Here is a 24373-nt window from a genome sequence, read left to right on the forward strand (position 1 = left end):
AAAGCACCTTGGTTATGAGGAGATATTATATATAGTCCCACACTGATATTGTTGCCACACCCATGGATTTCTCTGTCTCTGTGGTGATTATTCTGTCTCTTTAGATAAATGCCACAGCACCCATGGCAGGGTGACTTTTTCTGTCACAACCATGTGTGCTATGGAGTTGTAAGCAGTCCGTCTCTACCCATGGCATCTGCTGACTACTCACTGCCCTGTAAGGCCACCACTTGCCCCAGAGTCGTCAACCCCTCCTACACGGATCTTTGCACACTCACTGAAGTTGCACCGAGCAGACCATCTGGAGTTCATGGTGCTACACCAGTGCTGCTCAAAGAACACAGCAAACGTGGCTGCTTAAGGACAAAGGAGCCGGTGAGTGACAGAGAAAACCCAGAACGTGTGAAAAAAAAAAAATTAACTCGTCGGGTTTCAGAGAAAGAGATTTCTGTTCGTTAGTCGTTATCGTTTCTTATAATTACCATGAAACTTGATATCTAGGTCTTTCCTTAATTTGCTTCCTGACCAAAGCCAACCTGGATGGGAGAGGGTTTACTTGGCTTCCATTTCCATAGTCTGTCTTTGAGTGTAGCTGGGAAGGAACTCAAGCAGAAACCATGGAGGGCCGGGCGGTGGTGGGGCACACTTAATCCTAGCACTCGGGAGGCAGAGGTAGGTGGATCTCTGTGAGTTCCTGGCCAGCCTGGGCTACAGAGTGAGATCCAGGATAGCCAGGGCTGTTACACAGAGAAACCCTGTCTCTAAAAACCAAACCAAACCAAACAAAAAAGGAAGAAACCATGGTGGACCACTGAGGGGCTTGCTCAGCTTGCTTTCTTATACATCCCAGGACTATCTGCCCCAGATGGCACTACCCACCGTGGACTGGGCCTCCCACCTCAGTCATTAACCGAGACAATGCCCCACAGACATGGTATCAGTCCACTCTGGTGGATGCAGTTCCTTAGTAGGGCTCCCTCTTCCTAGGTGACCCTAGTCTGTGTCAAGCTGACAAAAACTAACAGAGGTCTAACAGGCATTATGCATAAGTAAATATGTCCACAGTCATCAACATACTACAAAAATATTATCTGACAGGGAGGTGGTGATGCACACTTTTAAGCCCAGCACTTGCAGAGGCAGAAGCAGGCAGATCTCTGTGAGCTGAGGACAGCCTGGTCTACATAGAGAAACCCTGTCTCGAAAACAAAACAAAACCAAACAAAATGTTATCTGAGAATTTCTTTTTAATTTCTATATTGGTAAGTATTTCTACCACCGGACACAGATTCCTTTTTTTTTTTTTTTTTTCTTCTAGGTATGATGGGTAAGTGTTCTATCCCTGACCCATAATCCTTTGCCCAGATTGCTTTCATTAAAAAAGAGTCTCTAAAAAATTGTGACTTTTTAGGAGAAACCAGGGTTTAAGTGAGGTTCTTAAAGTGATGGGAAGGGCTTCTTCGCTGAGCCTTGTTTTAATGGTTTTGTTAAAGTCACTGGGAGAGGCCTGGCTCCCAGGAGGGGATGGGGGAAGCCTGTGAATTCCTGAGAGGTCAGCAGGGTTGGCAAATGCAGAGCGGCAAAACAAGCTGGGAATGTGGAAACTTCCTCCAGACCAGCACCCAAGGGTCATGACTGTTGGAATGGCTTCACTTGTCCTGGCCCGGTTTGACAGGAGGATGGCTTACACTAGCATTTTTGAGTCTGGTGTTCCACAAGTGTGGTTTTTTTTTTTTTTAAACCTCAATTTCACTTGAAGCAGCAAGCTCCAACATTTAAAATCTGCAAAATGTGGGGAGCGTTTGTTAGATTCCTTCAAGCAATAAAACTTAATGACTTCCTGGCTCTTAAACTGTAAGAATCATGAATAATTCTGGCATGGTTTACTCCCCTTCCCATACCTGGGCAGTTCATAAATATGCATACATTACTACAGTTTTTTCCCCCCCAAGGCACATTTCATAGAGATGCTAACTTGCTAAAAATGTGGACCAAGACTGGACTGTAGTGCACATGCCTTTAATCCCAGCACTTGGGAGGCAGAGGCAGATGAATCTCTGTGAGTTTGAGGCCAGCCTGGTCTACATACATAATGAGTTCCAGCACAGCCAATGCTATACAAAGAAACTCTGTCTCAAACAAACAAACAAAACAATACAAAACAAACATGTGGATCAAATCCAAGGTGGGATCAAGTATACAGGACCCATGTCCACTCACAAACAAAAAACTCTGGACATTTCCCTAAACATTCCATATTTATCAGATATTCTGAATACATTTTATATCTTTCTCTTTGATGATGTTATCTAGATATATGCATGCTAGGAACATCCACGCAGCATCCACATGGGTCTGTCTCACTCCAGCACACGGTGCTGAGAGATGCCTTTAATGGGCTGAGCAGACCTCTGAGAACTTTGGCAGGGGAGGAGAAATAGAAGCCAGAACAGGCAGCCCAGATCCCAAGGAGAGCGAGCCAGGTTATATCCAAAGGCTAAGTACCCAACACTAAGCTTCCAGGGGACAGACAGTGGATCTTGAGGCTACAGGAAACTGCCTGCTAGAAATACAATGTACTTCCACCCTTTCCTTCTGCTGGGCAATAACATCTCTTTTGCTACTCTGTGTCAACTGACTAGTGAGTGGAGCCAGGCAAAAAAGATACCGTGTCAGGTTTGGGGCGAGGTAGCCAGACAAAGAAATTCACATAAGAAGCACATGAGCTCCTTCACAAGTCAGATATTCAATACCTAAGCGCAGGGGTCCTGCTGCTTGGAGCTCACAATGTGGGGGAAGAGGGAGGCTTTTTACCAGTGAAACGGCCATCACACCCCGGCCATCACACCCGGAGACTAAAGGGAGACAATGGGATTTCCACGGTGGAGAAAGGAGATGCCAGAGAGACTCTGCAAGGTGCCCAAGAGCCGTGGAGGTGGGGGGGGGGGCACAGGCCCAGCACAGGCCAAATATGCACAAAGGTAGAGAACAGCTCTATGTTTGGAGGAGCCTCAGAGGTGCCCCTAAGAGCGCATGGTGCAGGGAGAAGAGGTGACAGGCTTCCTGAGGGATGTGGAAAAGCTCGTCCTAAAAAACACACCGTACAGTTGAATAAAAGGCACAGTTACCTAAAGCACTTCAGTGAAGTATACTATACAGTGTAACGGGTTTATATAATATATTTACAGGGTGATAAGTTTTCACAAACAACACACCTATGTAGCTAGCACTTAAAAAGGAACATTCCCAGCCCCTTAGGGGCCCCTTCCTCTATAATTCCAATTCCACATAACCCCCATGGCTACCCTAGAGGGAAGCACTGCTCCAACTTCGAGATTGGCTTTGGCCACTTTTTGAACTTACGTTTGTATGCCCTGTGTGCATGTGTGTGTGCATGTGCCTATGTGTACATGTATGGAGCCAGAGGACAACAACCTATTCTATTATCATTTTTCCCTTTATTCTTCTGAGACAGGGTCTCTCGCTGATCTGTGTAAGAAAGCTGTGAACCTACTGGGAACTATGGTTGGGCAAGAGTGCAGAATAGTCTTCCTACAAGGTGGCTTTCTAGAAAGCATTGCATCAACTATAAGTGAATGCACGTGAAAGCAAGGATGCGAAGGGAATGCCCTGCCGTGCCCACATGTTCTCTGTGGGAAAGGCAAAGGCCTGGGAGGTATGTACTTGGTTCTTTTCTCACGACCAAAGATGATGTTCATAAGACACAGCACCTGGTGTATTCCCTCACTGTACTTGTATCTGTCTGAGCTAACTGTACATGTTGCCTCATGTTTTGCTTGCTTTAGTGGTAAAAATGAGACGTGCTCTGTTTGTACTAATCTTGAGCTCAAACACTTGGTGCCCCTCCTGCGACCTTCAGAGACGAGACCTCACTGGCAGGAGGGTTTGGCACTAAACCTAGAGCCAGGCTGGCACTCGCCAGATGCCAACAATCCTGCTTTCCTTCCCTACAGTTCTGGGGTTGCAGGTGCACATGGGATCACACCTGGCTTTTTATGTGGGTTCTGGGGATTTGAACTCAGATCCTCAAGTTTGGCTCAACAAGTGCTGTTACTCACTAAGGCATCTCCCAAACCCCATTTTTGTACTTTCTTGTAGTCCCCTTAGTCACAAATTAAGTCCGAGATCATAGGTTGGTAGAGGAGGTCTTATCATGCTTACTAGGCCCTAGGTTCAGTCCCCAGCACTGGGGGGTGGGGCACAGAAACATCTTTGAGATCCATCATGTTGTATACAGCCATAATTTTTTTCCATTCTCAGCACCATAAAGCATTTCAGGCTGGGATGGAGCCATGATTTACACACTCATTCCCTTTTCTGTGGGCAGCTGGACAGGTACCAGTTTGGACTATGACAAACAGCACCCTATGCACCGTCTAGTGTTTCCGTGAACATGTGCACACAACTCTCTGAGGTAGGTACCTAAGAATGCAGCTGCTGGGCCAGGGCATGCTCTGCTTCAGGGGTGGCTGCCACACCCTCCTTAAAGAGGGCCTTCGGTCTCTATTCCCATCAGCAGGATACAGGGAGTCAAGACACTTAGGTATCAAATAAGATGGCGGATTCCACCAGAGGCAGCGCTCTCCTAAGTCCAACTATGGCTTTGAGATTAAGAAATAGATCCAGACCTCTCAAAATTTGAAAGGCAGAACTTCACTGAAATCATTCAGATAACAAAGAAATAAAACCAAAATGAAACAAAAACCCAAAAATCAAAATCAAAACAACAACAACAACAACAACAAAAAACAACCAAACCAAACCAAACCAACAAAACAAAAAACCAGTTGAGTGAGCTCTCTTTTTTTCTTGCCCTTAGAAGGGAAAATTCTCATCAGACTACATGAGAAGGATGCAGTACAATTCAGGACGGTTTATCATGATAGAAAATCTAAGGTCAGAAATGAAATGAACGTAAGTCAGGCCACTGGCAATCACTGACCGTCACGCTATAGTTGGATGGGAAGGCTCTTCCTCCGCAAAGGCTGCCCACGTCATTGTTTTGGTTGGAGAGTGGAGGAGAGGAGAGAACGAAAAATGTGAAATGGTTGATTTCACATTTAACATATATGGTTAAGTTTTTTCGTGAGGAATTCTTAGCCATAGTTTGCCCTTAAAAATCTCCAAGTGGCCAGGCGTGATGGGCACACACCTTTACTCTCAGCTCTGGGGAGACAGAGGCAGAGAGAGCTCTTGTGAGACAAGGCTAGCCTCGTCTACATAGTGAGTTCTAGGAAGTCAGGACTGTACGGTGAGACCCTGTTTTAAATAGCAAAGATCTCAAAATGAGGCTGGGGAATTGATTCAGTGGGTTAAAAAAAAAAGCTTCATACAAGTATGAAGACCTGAAGTCCCAGAACACACACACACACACACACACACACGCACGCACGCACGCACGCACGCACGCACGCACGCACGCACGCACGCACGCACGCACGCACGCACGCACAGCCAGATGCTTAACACCAGCATCTATGACACAGGGAGATGATGGAGACAGGGGAGCCCCTGGAAGCTCAAGGGTTCACTAGTCTGTCATGTACAGTGGAAAAACAACAAAGGTCTCAAACCAGAGGGACGATGAGGACTGAACCCCGACACTGTCTTCTGTTGTGGCACAGGTGTGACCGCATGTCCACCTCCAAGTGACAAGAACGGAGTTCGTGTATGTAGGTTATTACTGGATTGAGAACTGATAAAAGTTCTGCTTGGCATGTGTGGATTTCAAGAAAGGGTCCCAAGGACACTTCCACATAGTCCCTGGAGCCTACAGGAAACAGAGAAACAGGCCACGGCGGTTTTCAGCCTGCCACTGTTTAATGAGAAAATCCGAAACTTACATGCAATTTTACGAGACAAAGTTAAAGTGTCAAGGACACTGGGATCAGAGTGGTGTCTTCCCCCGCAAATCCATACACTCTGCCATGGCACAATCAGAGGGCAGACTCTGTACCACCACCAACCTGAGGTTAATAGGTCGAATCACCGCTGTCAAGGATGGAGTGGGGCGCCTGCCTTTTTACTCGGAAGCACACTTGAACTTCCCATTAGATGAGAATTTCACAACCTTCCTAACGCTGTGACCCTTGAATACGCTTCCTCATGCTGTGCTGACCCCCAACTATAACATTATTTTCGCTGCGACTTCATGACTGTGATTTTGCCACTGTTGGGATTCGTAATGTAAATATCTGATATGCAGGGTATCTGATATGCGCCCCTGTGGAAGGGTTGTTCAACTGTCAAAAGGGTTGTGACCCACAGGTTGAGAACCACTGCAGTAGAGCGAGCGCGCGCGCCCCCCCCCCCCCCCCCCCCCCCCGTCTTAAAAGCAGGTTCAGCCTTAAGGAATATTTTTTGTGAAAATAACTCTTGAGCATGAAAAATCTCCGTGAGCTCAGAGGCCCGGCATTCTTCTCTGGAACCCTTCCCGAGCCCAGCACCAGAGAGACGACAGCAGACAAATGGGACCAGGCTGGAGCGGGGCTGGGGTGGTTCCAAGATACCACCAACAGTCACTTCAGATAATGCCGCATCTTCATGTCTCAAAAAAAATGCATCTGAAGGCCACTTTCCTCCCGCCTGCCGACTGTCCTTGATTAAAACCAGCTGCAGACATGGGTCGCTCTGCAAGGACGGAGCCTATTATCGGAGGGTTTGATGATACCAGCATTATCTTAATGTCATCAAACCAGAAGTTTATGAAGATGTCCAGGCAGAAGCGAGGGGGAGCCTCCTCTCTCATACCTCAGGGCTCCTGAGGTCCCCCCAAGGATGATTCATTCCTAGCTGCCACTTGAAGGAAAGGCGGGGTGATTTCCTGGAGGCCACAGCCACGAAGCACTCAGTTCTGCTGAGAGATATCCAATAGGCAGACCCCCTTCTCCCTTAGCTGTACTTTGACTCCCTCAGAACACGGTTAGCTTCGTGGACTCCCTTAAGCATTTATTTCAATCCATGGAAAACCAACCTACCAACAAACAAAATCCCCCTCCGAACCAGCTAGAGAGGAACCAGGCTTCTTCATGCCTGTAGGCTCCTCGGGTCTCCCTGGCCGCTGGGGAAAGAAAACAGGACCCCTGATCCCTTCATCATACACACCTGCCACTTTCTGTGTGAGCACACCAAACCCAGAAGCCTGCTCTATTAGTCACCCCTGTCAGAGAGCCTATGAAACAAAGTTCATGTTACCCAAGAGCTGTGTGAAGAGGCCCTGAGGTCAGGACGCAAGACCAAACAAAATTCACGACCGCCACGTTCATCATTCTACAATCTGCCTCCAGCTCCGTAATCCCTAAGCATCCAGACTGTCCGTACCCAAGACATCCCTCTCCACGGCAGATCACAAAGAGCCCCGACCGCCCTCTCTACTCCCCAGAGCTCATTATCTATCCATTTCTCCAAGCCGGAGAGAGCCTTGGGATTGCAGACGGCGACCCAAAGCAAGCAGCTAAGGGCCTGGATGTCCTGATGAGTCCATCATAAATGTTTCTTCACACAACAGGAACATGAAATTCGATTTGTTCTGAGAATGAAGAAGATGCTTGATTTTCCATCATCGGGTGAGGTCATGGGAGGGAAAGGATGCTCCAACTACCGTTGCACCAACCATTCATAATTAGATCAGGGGAATGGACTTAAAAACCATAAGATGGTTCACACACAGATGGTCCCTGGCTGACAATGGTTGGATTGAATGATTTTTTTTTTTTGACTCCATGATAGCATAAAGCATACCCACTTTTACTTTTAGTAGAGCATGCAAGAAAATGAATGAGCTAGCCAGCACTTTACTGTATTACAAATCAGATTTATTTATTTATTTATTTTTTTGTGGTGGGTGACTTATTTGTGTTTATCCATTTATTGTGAGACAGAGTCTGACTTTGTAGCCCAGACTAGCCTTGATCTGACCGTGATTCTCCCGTCTCTGCCTCCTGAGTGCTGGGATGACAGATGTGTGCTATCTCACTCGGCTTGTCGGATAATGTCCCCACATCGTGAGCCAGTGTACATGTGCTGGGTATGTTGAACATGGGCAAGGATTAACTATAATATTTGGGAAATGAGATACAGTGGCTGCATTTTGACTTAGGTATATTTAACTGTGATGAGTTTCTAAGTGGCCAAAGCCGCGTTGTAAACTGAAGAACGTCTATGTTTTATCTTGCCAAGGGTTGTTTTTTCATTCCATTTCTGAACAAGTTATGAGGGAGAATTGAGGTTGCCCAGGTCGTTACAGGACCGGGGCTGAAGGCAGTCTACTCCACACTCTGGCCATTTTCCTCTCATACTTGATACTATTTTCAAAACTTTACGTTAACGACCTCCTAATTCTAACAATTCTAAATTGTTATAATGATTTCACATGTTACATTACGAATAATTTAACCTAAAATGCTTCACTACAAACAGTGGCACTGTGTGATTATTATGGGCTGAGGAGTCATTTTCAGAGCATATCTTCCTAGACTTGAATGGATAAGAGGCTGGGCAACCAGGGTGGCTTAGATTCTGATGGTGTCCAGTCCTCATGCCTATCTGCTGTGGGAGGTCAGGAATAAGAAGATGGTGCCCTAATCTTTTAGAAATTGACCATTAGGCCCCATTTTGTGGACTAATAGCATCCACACTGATTAGTCAAGACAGACTCCAAAATATCACTTCATCTTAGCAAGATCAGAAGTGAGTGCCAAGTAAGCTGGCAAAACGGATCTCAGGCCGGCAGGATTTTGCTTTAGAATGTATTTTTATACACCTTCAGATTTCATATGTTAGAGGCAAATCTCTGTGTGATGATATCTGGGAGGTAAGGCCATGTCGTGGGCGTGATTATAGCTTAAGGATGGAGCAAAAAGGCTTCCAAGAACATCTCTGTCACATGAGGTTAAAAAACAACAACAACAACAAAAAGCCTCTCTATGAAGCAGGATGAGAGCCTTCACCGAACACTGAAACTTCCAGGGGCCTTTATCCCAGACTTCACAGCCTCCAGCCTGTGAGAAATACATTTCTGTTGTTTATAAGCCAGCTGCTTGATGGCATTTTGTTTTAACAACCCAGATAGACCAAGACATATCTGAACGAGCAAGACTCGACTTCATCAAACAAGAGCTAAGTAAGGACTGAATGGCACAGAGGAACGCTGCGCATCTCATGTTGTTTAATCCCTACAAGGTCTTCTGAGGTTTCCCATGCCCACAACTGATGATTAGCAATCAATGACGTGACTTGTGGAAATCACGCAGAGGCACATGCATCGTATCCCTACTGTCCCCAGACAACTCCAGCCATTCCTATCCGCCCTTAAAATTGAGCCCCTGTATTCATTTTCTGATGAAGAAAATACACTACTTAAAAATTTAAAGCACAAGCAATGAACTTTTTATCATCCACTGCCTCCGGCAGGAAGTGGATGCCAGTGGGGGACGTGGAAGGTCAGAGCTGCTAAGAATGGAAGCAAAGGACACAAATGCCCTCATACTCCGCTGTGGCTGTCATGTGCACAGGAGGGTGGGGGTGGGGGTGGGGGGGGTGGGGGAAGCACTGTCTAATGCTGACCCAGCATTCTTTCATCCACACCCACTCAGAGTCTGCTTCTGTGCCAGCCACTAGGTTGAGCACAGCAATGAGGTGACGGAGGTTAAGAGCCGTGCCTTCCAGAACTCAATCTGGAGAGGAAGCTAGAGATCTGAAAACAAAACAAAACAAAAAACCCAGTAAGATCCTGAAAACCACACTACAGGCCTCTGGAGATACCAGCACTGGCGGGGGGGGGGGGGGGGGGGGGGGGGGGTAGGGGGTGGGAGTTGACTCCCTACGAGGATTAGAGGACACTTCCCAGAAGTGTCTTTTGTGCTGGCATCTCAAAGGATAAGGAGGAATTCTTCTGGCAGAGACAGGAAGAGCCCTCTCTAAACAGAGTAAATTTCCATAGGGATGGAGGTCAGAGAGGCATGGTGGTGGCTTGGGCTGATAGGGAAGGTAGTGATCTGGCTGAAGAAGTGGGGTGGGGGTGGGGGTGGGGAGATGGGGGAATGGGTGGTGGTAGTGACTGGGAAATGGTGTCTGAGAGGCCGGCGGGGATCTGAGGTCGGTCACAAGTCTGGCTGCATTCTCTCCATGGAAGGCAGCTCAAAGCTTTAGGTGGGAAGTGACAAGGTCTAGGGAGATCATATTTATAGCCTTGGGTGACAGAGAAAACCACACAGGCCAGCTGTTATCAACTCGACTGGGAATGACCTTTGCCTCCCAGAGGCCTTTGGTGACCCTCCTGTCTAGTGCTACATTTCACAGGTGACGAATCAAGGCCTAGAAAGGTTAGGAGACCTGCACAAAGCTATCCAGGTAGGGAAGAGCAGAACTGGGACTCGGGTCAAGCATCTTCTACACTTTCCCAAGCATCTTTTACACTTCTCTTTCTACCAAGAGAAAAAGAAAAAAAGCGGAGCTTCTCCACTGGCAGCTTCCAGAACATTCCACCACACACACGGGAAAGCAGCATTAGGAATCGGGCTTGCATCTCCTGTCCCAGTGCTTGGAGAGATGCTGTGATGGTTACTCTGTCAATTTGATGGGACTTAGAGACATTTGTAGACAAACCGATGGGCGTGTCTGGGAGGGTCTTTGTAGATTAGGTTGGGAAGACCTTTTTTTAATGATGGACAAAATAAAATGTAGAAAGTGACCGGAACACTGGCAATCACTCCTCTCTCTCTCTCTGCTCCCTGACTATGGATGTCATGTGACCAGCCGACGCAAGCTCCTGGCCATGTGACTTCTTCACCAGGATGCACAGCACACACCCGAACTGTGAGTCGAGACAGAATCATTGCTTCATCGAGTTGCTTTTTCGTTGGTGTGTTTTGGTCTAACAACAAGATAAGCAATGAATAGAGTTGAAGGTGTTGGGGAGAGGGGACCCTGTAAGTCTGTGGCTGGACTGGGCTGTCTCGACCACCCCTTAAACCAACCACCAAAACAAACACAAATTGGGTAGAAGACAAAGCTCTTACTTTAGGCTAGTCTGGGATTCCTGCTGTCACACACGCCTTGTAACTAGTAAAGGTGATGTTGTAGTGTTACAGCCGAACACACTCCCTGGGGAACTGAGTGAAGGTACGGGGCGACTTTCTAAATCCATCAAAGGAATCAAATCTTGCCAGCGATGGCACAGAGGCAGAAGTGACCTGAGCTCAATCTCTGGAAGCCACATAAGAGGATAGAAGTGACTCTCACAAGTTGTCCTTGGACACAAGTTCTCTCTCTCTCTCTCTCTCTCTCTCTCTCTCTCTCTCTCTCTCTCTCTCTCTCTCTCTCTCTCTCTCTCTCTCACACACACACACACACACACACACACAGAGTATAAAAGTGAAATGTTTGATAACCCCCCACCCAACTATCTACATTGCTGAGACACACAGGAAAGACCTTTGTGAGCAGCTTGGACCGGTCTGTTCTGGACCGGTCTGTTCACAGAGCTGAGGGTCTCTACTGGAGTCTTACTATCTTGAAGGAAATCCTGGCAGGAAAACATTATTCTCCACAGATCCCCACCCGCTGTGCTAATGCTCAGAGACTTTAGCCCCCAAAATAGCTTGGGACTTGGATGGGGGCGCCCAAGTTACTTTTATCTGAGGCTCACTTTTATGCCCAACATCTTCTTTCTGGAGTTTGAGGACAAGGAAGACAGTTTCATTCTGCTTTCCATAAAACTTCGATTTTTAAGGGGAGCGGGGGGTCTCCTAAGCCCTCCACTCTTTCACCCCCAGGAGGATCGTCTACAGGAGAATTTATCTTCAAGGTAGAAACAGGTTTTTCGACACCTGCATGGTCCCAAGGGTCCTGAGCCTTCCTGTCTGAGTGTGAAGGTGTGCCATGCCATCGGGGAGATCTCAGCTGCTCCTTCTGGTGATGTGATCGACGACGGCGAGACCTGCTGGAGCTCAACTGATGATGTGCAGGCCAAGGGAGGAGTCCTGCACTTTTCAGAATGACCCTGCTGTGTTATGCACACTGACCCGACGGGAGAGGCAGAGCATGCTGAGTGCAGTTGGCTGCAGGTGGGAGAAGAGTCAGCCGCAATAATGAATGCACGGAGGTGGAGTGTGTCGTCACACGCAGAGCCAGGAGGTGTGATCCAGAAGGTGTGTGTGGGGGAGTTAATACCATATGTCGTTTGGCTGTGGTGGGGCTGGCTGCTTTCATGTCACAACAACGTGTTCCTCTCAAAAGGCTCCAACACCGCCCCCACCCCCACCCCCAACACCACTACCCTCTGCCAGACCCACATGACTCTTACCAGGTACTGAAGTCGCTGGCGCTCGGTCTCGGGGGTGAATTCCGAAGACATGGGGATGATTTCTCCATTTCTGACGATTATGGCCCTGCAATGGGAAAAATGCATCAGCGGCCGACAAATTCAGAAAGCCTCTGTGACAACCACCGACAGGCCATGCAAGATGTCCTCTCCTCCCCCATACCCGCCCAGCAGGTTCACTAATACCATCTCTGGATCCCTTGCCTTAATGCCCTGGCAACAAGTATCCAACTCTACATATAATAAATGTTCAGGGGCCGGGCGTTGGTGGCGCACGCCTTTAATCCCAGCACTCGGGAGGCAGAGCCAGGCGGATCTCTGTGAGTTCGAGTCCAGCCTGGTCTACCAAGTGAGCTCCAGGAAAGGCGTAAAGCTACACAGAGAAACCCTGTCTCGAAAAATCAAAATAAATAAATAAATGTTCAGGGATTAAATGGGTGAAGGAACAAATGAATGTCGCCACAGTTCTCCCTCTGACCCAAAGTTGGTCCAGTGGAACCTTCTGTGAGCACAGTAACATTCTTTCCATAGTCCAACAGGGCTGCTCCCAGCGCCGTGTGCATACTGAGCGTTCGATCTGTGGCTAACCTGCGGCCTGGGGACAGCATTTATAATGCCATTTAGCCTAAAGAAGTCCGAGGTGGCTAGAATCTAACATACTGGGCCATGCGAAGCTAGACTCTTGGGAACTCCAAGGATCAGTGCGCCCCAGTACTGGCCTCACTTGGGTGCATGGAGGAAATGCAGAGTCTGAGGTTCTACTTCAGGCTTCTTCTTTTGTTTTTTTTTTTTTTTTTTTTTTTTTGGTTTTTCGAGACAGGGTTTCTCTGTGCAGCTTTGCACCTTTCCTGGATCTCACTCTGTAACCCAGGCTGGCCTCGAACTCACAGAGATCTGCCTGGCTCTGCCTCCTGAGTGCTGGGATTAAAGGCGTGCCCCACCACCGCCCGGCTCATCCAGGCTTCTTGTCAGAACCGTCATAGTTATTAGATTCCCAAGAGGGTTCACAAGCACGTTAGGAGCTGGACACTTCTGGCCTAGAGTTTCTAGGTTTATAACCTGGGGTCTAGAAAAAGCTGCTTTTACCATCTTAAGGCTCATAAAATTCACATATTCCAAAAAAAAATCCGCCCAAGAGCTACTGTCCACTCAAGAACTAGAGAGCACACACCCCAACTCCACCCCCCCCCCCTGCTTGGGGGTGTGTGTCAAATGACCCTTTCACAGGGGTCATATATCAGATATCCTGCATATCCCATATTTGCATTATGATTCCTAACAGCAGCGAAATTATGGCTATGAAGTAGCAACGAAATAATTTTTATGGTTGGGGGGTCACCACAACATGAGGGACTGAATTAAAGGGTTGCAGCATTTAGGAAGGCTGAGACCCACCGGTCTGTAAGATCTCTACGGGACAGGCCATTGTTCGGAAGCCACTGGTAGCATCTGATTCCAACCTTGGCTCTTAGGACCTCCTCTTTCTAGATTCTTCCTTACATCTCTCCTCCGACTCTAGGGACAGCTCTTACCCCACAGGCAATCTCCTTTCCTTGCTCTTCGCCCTAAGGCTGGGTCACTATGCCAGCCTGTAAGTTCCTATAACAATCATGCCTGACGTCACCAAGGTTCTATTTTTTTTTTTTTTTTTTTTTTGGTTTTTCGAGACAGGGTTTCTCTGTGTAGCTTGGCGCCTTTCCTGGAACTCACTCTGTAGCCCAGGCTGGCCTCGAACTCACAGAGATCCACCTGGCTCTGCCTCCCAAGTGCTGGGATTAAAGGCTTGTGCCACCACCGCCTGGCGTCACCAAGGTTCTAATTCCGGGACGGCACACCACATCAGGCAATTGTAGGCAGAGCTGGTTTGATAACTTCAGAGTCCAGCGGGAAATAGGATCACAGGACCCCTTGTTTAAAAACTGGAAACTCGGGGCTGGGCAAATGGCTCGATTTTAGCAAAGCGCTTGCCACGAAAGTGGGAGGATCCGAGTTTGGTCCTCAGGATCTGTGTAAAGCAGCCCACACTGCAGTATGAATCTGTCATCTCGGAGCTGGGGAGGTGGGGACAAGGCAGAGCCGAGGCGCCTGACTGGTCAGTCAGACTGGTGAGCTCCAGGTTCAGTGAGAGACCCTGTCTCAAAAATGAAGATGGAGGGGCTGGAGAGATGGCTCAGTGGTTAAGAGCACTGGCTGCTCTTCCAGGAGACTCAGGTTTGAGTCCTAGCACCCACATGGAGGTTCTCAAAGGTCTGCAGCTCCAGTTCCAGAGGTCAGTCTCCCTCTTTTCGGCCTTCTTAGGCACTTCAAATGTGCGCTATACAGACATAGGTACAGGTAGAACACCCCTATACATGAGATAAAAATAAAGGAACAGAAAAGATGGAAGGCAGTTGAGGATGGCACCAGGCATTGACTTCTGGTCTCTACACGAACACATGTGCATATATACACACAAACATGCATGCATGCACACATGTACACGTGCGCGCGCACACACAATCGAACACTTCAAGATGGCAAGATGAGGGCCTTAAAACAAAAGTGGGGTCCTTCTGATAGTGAGGTTCTAACTCACTGAACTCCTGAAACTGTAAGCCACCGCAAATTAAATATTTTCCTTTATGAGAGTTGCCGTGGTCACGGTGTCCCTTCACAGCAATGTAGCCCTAACAAAGACACCCAAGTTTACATGCCTGTCAAGATGGTCCTGACAGTGTACCCTTGATGTTTGCTGAATGATTACATGGCATTAATATCCATGTATCCTGAGGCTGCAGGTTGTCTTTGTGGCCAACACATGTCTGTTGTGTTTCAATCTTGAAGCAGTTAACAGCTACATCCATTTGGATTCTTCACGGGACGGCACCCTTGGTAATGTTCCAAACTGATGACCTGCGTCACCCTCTCTCACCCCCCTCCCAAAATCTGTCCTCCAGAGTCCTCTGCCACAGGGATCGGCCCTACTTCTCACCTAGTGTAGAACCCAGACTTCCCAGTTCTGACCCCCTTACTCCACAGGTCCAGGAAGGTGTCCTTCCTGCAGACCTCTCCTCTCGGTTGCACGTGAGTCCTTCTCTCTTTGATTTCTACCCCTCTGTCCAGGCCTGGGTTTCCATCAGACCCTGTATATGACTCAGAGCTCTTCCTGGGTTTCCTGCTACCAACTGTGGTGGTTTGAAGGAAAATGTCCCCTGCCAAAGGGAGTGGCACTATTAGGAGGTGTGGCCTTGTTGGAGTAGGTGTGGTCTTGTTGGAGGAAGTGTGTCACTGTGGGGGTGGGCTTTGAGGTCTCCTATGTTCCAGTTACGCTCAGTGTGACACTTCACTTCCTGTTGCCTACGGATCAAGATGTAGGACTTTTAGCTCCTTCTCCACCACCATGTCTGCCCTCACACTACCATGTTTCCCACCATGATGACAACAGATTGAACCTCTGAAGCTGTAAGCCACTCAGATCAATGTTTTCCTTTACAAAAGTTGCTTTGGTCACGGTGTCTCCTCACAGCAACTGAAACCCTAAGACACCAATTTCTTACCCATGGGTACAAGTGGGCTTTTTTTTTTAATTAAATATGTACATTTATGGGATATGATAGTCCATATCTATAAATAATGGGTAGAGATTACAGGTTAATTGAAGATCTACTAGCTCTAACACCTATCCTTTTCTTTCTGATGGAAACACTCACAATCATATGGCTCTCTCTCTTTTTTTATTTTTTAATTTATTTGAGACAGGGTCTCTCTATGCAGTCCTGACTATCCTGGAACTCAGTATGTAGACTGGGCTCACAGGAACTCACAGAGGTCCACTTGCCTTTGCCTCCCCAGTGCTGGAATTAAAGGGTGTGCCCCACCATGCCAGGCCTACTCACACGCATTTCTACTAGTGATTTTGGATGTGCAACGTCCTGAAGCATACGCATCCTGCTGTGTGTATCACGGAACATCAGAGCAGACTCCTGTCTGATTTGACCCATCATCCTCCACCTCCCCCATCTTCCCTTCCCGGACTTTGCTACCATTATTCGATTTCGCTTTTTTGATATTAATTTTTTTGGATTCCACAAGGATAAGGTGGGACATGCTGCAGATAGAAGTGGGCATGCGTGCACGTACGTGCGTGCGTGCGTGTGTGCGCGTGCATGCGTGCGTGTGTGTGTGTGTGTGTGTGTGTGTGTGTGTGTGTGTGTGTGTAAGGTCTTGCTGTGTCACCCAGCCAGATCATAAACTTCCAACTTCCGATCTTCTTGCCTGGGTCTCTTGAGCACTGGGGCCGCAGGCACACGTCACCACACCTGGCTCACGAGGCGGCTTCAGAGCCTCCCTGTCGTCACGTCCCACCCTCCCCTCTCCTGGCATTTCCACTTCCTCCCACCATCTGGTTCCTGCCTCTATTTCTAGCTTTTCCCTCAGTCTCTTTGTTCCTCCCCTAGCTCCCCATGGCCCACCTACTCCTCTCTAAGTCGACTGGGAGTGTCTCCCACTGTCCTCCTGGGCTACCTCCGGTGGCCCTTCTGTGACCCCCACCCCCCTCCGACAAGGTCCCACGCCCAGCTGTACCACAGCCCTCACTGGTCCCTAATGCAGTTGTTGGTTTCAGCGATGTCTCTAACTACACTGAGGACATTTTCCAGGCAGAGCTCGGTCACGTTCCCCGAGTCTCTAGCGCCCAGGGCCTGGCACGTGCCAGATGACGGGCACAGCTGTCTGCTAAGGGATGAGCAACTACATAAGCAGACATCGATGTGGACTTGGGTGGATGTATCCAGACACAGAGTTCTAATCAACCTTTTTCTTCGGAAGAACATTACTAGTGGAGTAGAGCCTGAGCTGTGACGGCCCCAGCCGGTAAACACGAGCCTTGCTTCCAACCCTGATGATCCAAACTCGATTCCCCGGGGGCTGACTGGAGAAAGCTGTCCTTTAACCTCTTCCTGTGTGCTCTGGCATGCTCTGCCCAGGTGTGCACACATGCGTGCACATTCACACACACACACACACACACACACACACACACACACACACATACACCCGACGCACGCACACCAAATAGATAAAAATATAATAAAAATGTATAAAATCTATACATCTTCTCAGTGGTTTTTACAAGAAGATGACAGGCCTACAAGGACACCATCACTGAAAAGTGACCTGAAGGGCAGGGGTTGGGGGTGGGGCAGAGCTATCTTCTCACGGGACAGAAAGTAGCAAGGCCAGCCCCTATTCCCTGCGTAGACATTTGCAAATTCCAAACTCCTCACGGGTATCTGCATTCACCTCAGTGCAACCTGAGTAGGCAATCACATCCAAATTCCACTATGTGTACACACACAAAAAAACAAAAACAAAAACAAAAACAAAAAACAAACAAACAAAAAAAAACTTCCTCACTTCTGCTTGAACTACCACAATCTTCCTTTACAAGTCACCCATAGATAAAGTGTTTGGCTGCCAACCATCCAGTTCCCACGTTGTGGTACCTCTTCCTACATGCTGCATGGCTTCCCTTTGATATCTCTCTCTCTCTCTCTCTCTCTCTCTCTCTCTCCCTCTCTCTCCCTCTCATCCCTCTGATCTGGGGATTAATATGCCAGAGTTCTGGTCCCCAGTGGCTTAGGTCAGCCCGAGGAAGGGTGTTTCAAAAGGGACAGAGTGGGTGGGAAGACCTGCAATTCTCAGCTTCAGCCACTGATATAGCGGAGGACGCCTGGATTAAAGCGACGTTCTCTCGTCGCAGGCCCTGCATTTTTTTCTATCTTCTTCATTGTTTTACAGGATGCTTTCCTTAAGGAAAAATCAAAACAGAACAAGAGCTGAGGTGGTGAGGGGGGCCACGGAGAACTGGGACTCTTATGTCCCCTCCGGAGCCTCGGCTCTGGACCCGTGGCTATGGCTCCGGTCACGTTTTAGGTGATATTCCATTTCTCTATTCCATTTGGTGGAAATAAGTGAGAAATTTTTAGAGATTTCTATTCCCTCTATGGAGGGAAGGGTCCTTAAACATGTTCCCCGAAGTTAAGGCCAGCCTTTTATTCACAGACGCTGAAATCTGTTTTCACTGCCGTGTAGATGGGGATGTTATTTACAGCATGCTGAATGACCAGGTTTGATATGAAGTTCTTAAGAGTCAACTGGACAGTTTTTTTTTTTAAGATACCCTTCCCTCCCAAACACTAGCCACAGGAAAGGGTATAGGTGACTTACTCCACAGGGCATTTCAAGTTTAGAGAACAGGTTCTAGAAAGTCCCATGTCTTCAATCTTCCAAGGAAATAGTTTAGAACGAAAAACACCCACCTTTGAGTACGTTTGTGAGTGAAAAATCTTTAGCTAGTCCAAGGGGAACAAGGAAGGGATCTGGGACATTCATTTCAAACAGTCATTTGATTTTACGATTTCTCATAGGGAGCTCATACTCCGTGCTGTGACAGCTCACGTCTGTGTGACTGTGGTGTCTGTCCTCAGAGTGGGACTGACAGAACCCCCAGAAGATACTTGATAAGCCAGGAAAAGGAAAGAAAAGCAAGACAAAATAAGCCCCAATGAAAGTGGGTCGGGAGACACACAGAATAGAAATTTCGAACATTGGGTAAACACCTCAAAAGACAGTGAGTTCTCAAGAGGCTGGGAAAACGCCTATTAAAGTCCAAGTCACGCTGGAGCACACGTAGAAATCAGTATTCTCTAGTCATTCTCAAAGGGGTGAGAACAGTCATCCTCATAATTAATGGAAATGATTACACATCGAAGAACTATTAAAGTTAACAGTTACACGTTCAGTGGTTCAGCCAGCTCACTTTGGGGAATACAGCCAAAAAAAAAAAAAAAAAAAAAATCCAAAGACTGTGCACAGGATACACAGAGAAGACTTCAAGCATTGATGTTACTTCTTGTGGCCAAGACTGGACACAGCCTGAACGTCCTGAGAGGAACTGGTGAATGGATTGGCTTGGACACAATCTTTTTTTTTTTTTAAGAATGAAGTATATATTTTGTGACCCAGAGGCAACTCTGACAAAGTAAGCCAGAAAAGCCAGTTGCTGAGTACTGTGTGTAGACTTGTGTCTTGTGACAGCGGGAACTAAGTACACATCTCTCCACCTGTAGAGAGAGAGAGTCTGATTCCAGCTAAAGCCTCAGGTGTGACCTTGCAGGACCAGCCACAGGCAACCATGGAGGCTTGGCCTGGAAGGTTCTTTGTGCCCAGCCTTGGTGTCCGAGTAGCTGCATGGTGGTCTCTGAGCACTGGTCAAGGGCCTGCTCCCGAGTCCCCATACTCTGAGCTTAGTGGCGCTGAGATACTTCTCTGTACCAATTCAGTACTTTGTTACTCCCAAATTCTTCTGGCTTCCACCTTTCAGTCTAAGCCCCTGCTCGACCAAGTGGCAGGAGCCTTTAGTTCTGAGATTCCTGGGCCTCTGAGGACGCATGCGGCCAGTGGTCAGCACTCTGTGTATCCCAGACCCGCCCCTGGTGCCGGGCTGGGCATCCCCCACTGGAAGACTGTTCCTCCCTCTCACCTGGCAGGACTTTATTTACTGAATAAAGTCTTGATTACAGTGACCTCTGGCAGCCTGACAGTACATGGTTCCATCTGAGTGAGCCGGGAGAAAGGTATGGATACGGGCTAGATGGCTAATTGTCCTTTCTATATTAGACTGTCACAGGGGACATGTTCCTTTAGTAAGGTCAGGGAGGGAGGTCTCTGCGCAGATTTGATGGTGTATTACTGAAGTCTACTGAAGTCCATCTTCATAGCTACTCCTCTTTCAAAACCATCAGGCTCCAGGACCTGGGTGCCACAAGCGTCAGTTCCCAGGTTCCGTCCAGTGGCCCAACTGCCCACCTCGAATCACCAGGCATTTTAGGCTCAAATGAGAAAGTATTTGTCAAGCGCCCTTCATTGAGATGCTAGAAGCCAAATTTTGCCATTAAAAATATGAACTGGTCAACCCTGGAAATGGCTGTACTCTATCACTGTTTTTTAGGAGACGTCCCCAAGAGTGTGTTCAGAATTGGAAACTTGTGCTAAAATAAATAAATGAACAGTACAAAAAAAGTGTTTGAAAGACTAACTGGTGATGATCTGCTTCCGGCTGGCTCTCAGTCTCAGCTAAGGGGGTCCTCTAGTCGTAGCCTCGCAGCCTGGGGGGGTCTGTCCTGTTCTGATTCAAACTCCTCTCTGGGGGAATCTAAGGGCACTGGAGCACATGTCCATGTGTGACTTACCCGGTGGCCACAGAGAAGTTTCCTTGATAGTGCTAATCAAGCAAAACAAAAGGAACCCACCTTCCTACTCACTTCCTGTTACCCCCTACGCGCCCCCCCCCACACCCCCGTCTGTGAGGTACCTCTCTGACTAAGGGCCGAGAGGGGAGGCAGTGGGAGATATTCTTGCTGGGAGATCACAAACAGCAATTTACACTCTCGGTTCTGAGAAGCGATTTCCCTTGTTCCAGAGCTAGCAAAACTCAACGCACACAGTTGGCCTCCTGTATTGTATCCCTAAGCTCTATATTCACAGATTCAGTCAACTGTGGACGAAAAATATTTCAGGGTGTGTGTGTGTGGGGGGGGGGGGGACTATGTCTATCCTGCATATAGACTTTCTTCTTGCCATTATTCCCTAAACAATATAGCACAGCAACTGTTTATATACCATTTAGATATTATATAGTGTAGGGATTTAAATCCCTACTTAGGGATTTAAATAGTGTACACAGAGGAGGTGCACAAGATTACACATAAGGGACGTGAACACGCTCAGATTTGGATGTCTTGTGTGTGTGTGTGTGTGTGTGTGTGTGTGTGTGTGTGTGTGTGTGGTGACCCAGGACCCATCCAGTGGTATTGAGGGGTGACTCTATGTTAGGTGTGTGTCACCAAAAGCATAGCAGCCCTCTGCCTCCCAGAGCGCCATCAGGTTCAATCTAACCTCCACTGACAAGTTGCGCTGGTCGGTTGCCGACCTCCTAATAAATGACGGCAAGAGTAAAAGCTGCAGATTAAAAGAAGTCCTAGCACGTTAAGAGTTCACAGAAAGAGGAGGCTGGGAAAGTTGAGAGGTGCAGATCCCGGAGTCCTTTGAAGGGCTTTCTGAAGCCTGAAGGAGGCCAGGAGCTGCTGCTGTGCCTGTTTGCAGAGCATGTTCCAGAAATGGTCACCTCCTGGACCCTCAAGTTCAAGTCATATATTGTCCGGGCCCTCAGCTTACAATCAAATGATTCCACAAATAAGTGTGACGTGGAACACTTAAAAAGTACGCTTCTTGTCAGCTTCAAGACAAGGCTTTGTCTAAGTGTGTGTGTGTGTGTGTGTGTGTGTGTGTGTGTGTGTGTGTGTGTGTGTGTCTGTCCAACTTAGAAGTTGTTTCTCTACAGAGCAGGGATGGGAAAGGAGTCCAAAATGGCCGGGTTGTTGGGTCCGAGAAACAGGTAATGGTGTCTAAGAGTCCAGTTTCCACAGAGGAAGAGGCATTAGAGCCCACCAAGCAAGACACAGGACAAGGATCAGCTCATATCTGAATCCAAACCAAACTGCTTTGGTTCGTCACATCTGGGTTCCTTCTCTCTGACCACGAGGGTGGATAGACAGCAAAGCCACATGCCAGAAAGCTGTGGTCTGAGGGAATCCTGGTGGGACAGCATTTCACTGCCATGGCTAATCATTAAGCAGTGCCCCCCGCCCTCTATCTGGAACCCAACCACATGTGTACTTAAATGTGTATCAGTGTAGCTGTGCTGGAGAAAGGTTCTACGATATCCAGTCTTCCTACCCCACCTGTATCTTTTTGCTGTGGTAGTTGTGGCACTGGGGACTGAACCCAGGACCTCACAGATGTTAGGCAGGAGCTTTGACTACGAAGCCACACTCGAGCCCATTTTAATTTTCTTATGTGTTTTGAAATAGGGTCCTGCTAAGTTGCCCAGGCTGGCCTTGAACTTACTCTGTAACTCAAACTGTCGTTGTCTTTGCAATCCTTCTGCCTTGGCCTCCTGGGTAGCTGGCATTACAGGCCTGCACCATGAAGCTTGGCTGGGTTGTAAATTCTGACAGTTCACCTAGAAAGTTACAATGCATTTCGATACCAAACCATCAAGTGACGGGCTAGAGACAAACGGTCAAGTCCTCTTCCACCGTAACGAACTCAGGGTTTGGGGGAGAACTCAGGTATGTGTGCGTGACAGGTGGTGACGAGGCTGTGTGCTGGAATGGGAACAGCCTTGGCCTGGAGAGCAGAATGTCTTTATCTTGTTCACTTAAGTGTCTAACTGGGAGCCTAGGTAGCCTTGTCTTGAAAGGAAGGGGCGGGGCTTGGGGGCTCTCAGGTGCCTCTCCGTTCTAAACTGCAGCTTTCTGGGAAGGAAGCCGGACACCAGGATGCCTAGGAGTGCCTAAGATGACACTTCTCAGGAGGTGGCAATCACCACAATTTAGATTCTAATAAGAGTAAATCCAGAAGCCACCCTGCGTGCCTCCCTTAAATGAAAAAGGACAAGGAACCCATTACCGAGCAGGGCCCAGATATAATCTCACCACTGTCACTGGTCCCCTTGGAGGGCAGAACCACGCACGAAAGGCATCTCTGACTCTGTTAAGGGTATTCATGGGATGCCCTGATTCCATTACACACTTCTCAGCTGAAAGTGATTTGAAACGCAACATTAAACCGCACGTTTCCAGAATGGGGGGAGAAAAGCCAGGACAAGGTGACAAAGAGAAACCATTTGGAAAACCCTTTTTGACAGTGTAGATCAATTCCAAGGGACGAGGGGGAGGCATCCACTCTGCCCAGAAGCGCCAGACCTTGCATCGGTGTGGCAGAAGTGGATGACTGTCTCTTTGGAAGCAGGAGAGGTTTGTGGCTGGGAGAAAAAGCAGAGTGGCTGACAGACCCAGCCGGGGCTGCCCCTGCCAGAGGACAGCCAGGCTGCACACGCTAATTGGAGGTGCCAAAAATAGCTGAAGAAAAAAAAAAAATCATCCCAGGAGCTGAGAACTGGTTTGGGTGTATTCCTAGTCATTCCGTTTCCAGAATGGCGACTAAAGACGTGTGCAAACACGATGACTTATTTATTTAAAAAAAAAAAAAAAGCCTCAAACACACAAGTTCCTCAGCAAACATGCCCCTAAGAAATGGACAGGAGGAACCTTTTCTCAGCAGCAAAAATAAATGGCCAGTCATAGTGGAATAACTAAGCCCATGTTCCTTGCTTTTTTTTTTTCTTCCCACAAACCACCCAGACTGTGTCCATACCACCCAGAATAATTTCTCAATGTCACCATTCAGCTCCTTTGTACAAACATTTGTGCTATAGCAGCAACATGTAAATCCAAGGCCCTAGCACAAAATTTTCCAGACCGGGCAAAAAGCCTCAAGGCCTTCAAGTTTTCATGGTGCTTAATATTAGAAAAAGTCAAAGGTTCCATCTGTATATTAACTTCGGAGTAGCTTGTTATGTTTGAATCCACAGACTCCACTGGGTGAAATGTATATTTCAGTAGACTTTTGTGTATTTACAGGATCAAATGACTACCAATGACTACCACCATTTTTTTTTTTAATTTCTAGGACATTTCTATCACCTCAGAAATGTTCCAACTCCAAGACATCATTCTTTGCAGGAATTAGAAATCACTCTTGTAGCCTGGTGGTGGCGGCGGCGGCGTACACCTTTAATCCCAGCACTTGGGAGGCAGAGGCAGGCGGATCTCTGTGAGTTGGAGGCCAGCCTGGTCTACAGAGAGAGATCCAGGACAGGCACCAAAGCTACACAGAGAAACCCTCTCTCGAAAAGCCAAAAATAAATAAATAAATAAATAAATAAATAAATAAATAAATAAATAAATAAATAAATAAATAAATGAAAAAAGAAATCATTCTTCATGTCCCCTCGCTCTGCCAATCACATCTACTTTCTGTCTCTAGAGAGTGTTGTATTCAGGACATAGGATATAAATGGACTCGTATACTATGTGCTTTTTTAAAAAAAATTATGTTGTATGTATGAGCACTCTGCATGTACAC

The 24373-nt window shown here is 47.6% G+C and overlaps 1 protein-coding gene across 2 annotated transcripts in view; it reads right to left on the reverse strand.

Annotated features, from left to right (window-relative positions):
• The window catches only part of Ppm1h (protein phosphatase, Mg2+/Mn2+ dependent 1H), a 269105-nt gene that overhangs the window by 78779 nt on the left and 165953 nt on the right, over positions 1-24373 (reverse strand). For both annotated transcript variants that reach the window (XM_076554165.1, XM_042263421.2), the window contains exon 5: positions 12326-12410. In XM_076554165.1, coding sequence (XP_076410280.1) covers positions 12326-12410 — 85 coding nt within the window. The remainder of the gene's footprint in view (positions 1-12325; positions 12411-24373) is intronic.

This window comes from Peromyscus maniculatus, chromosome 18 (assembly GCF_049852395.1).
Source record: "Peromyscus maniculatus bairdii isolate BWxNUB_F1_BW_parent chromosome 18, HU_Pman_BW_mat_3.1, whole genome shotgun sequence".
Lineage (NCBI taxonomy): Eukaryota > Metazoa > Chordata > Mammalia > Rodentia > Cricetidae > Peromyscus > Peromyscus maniculatus.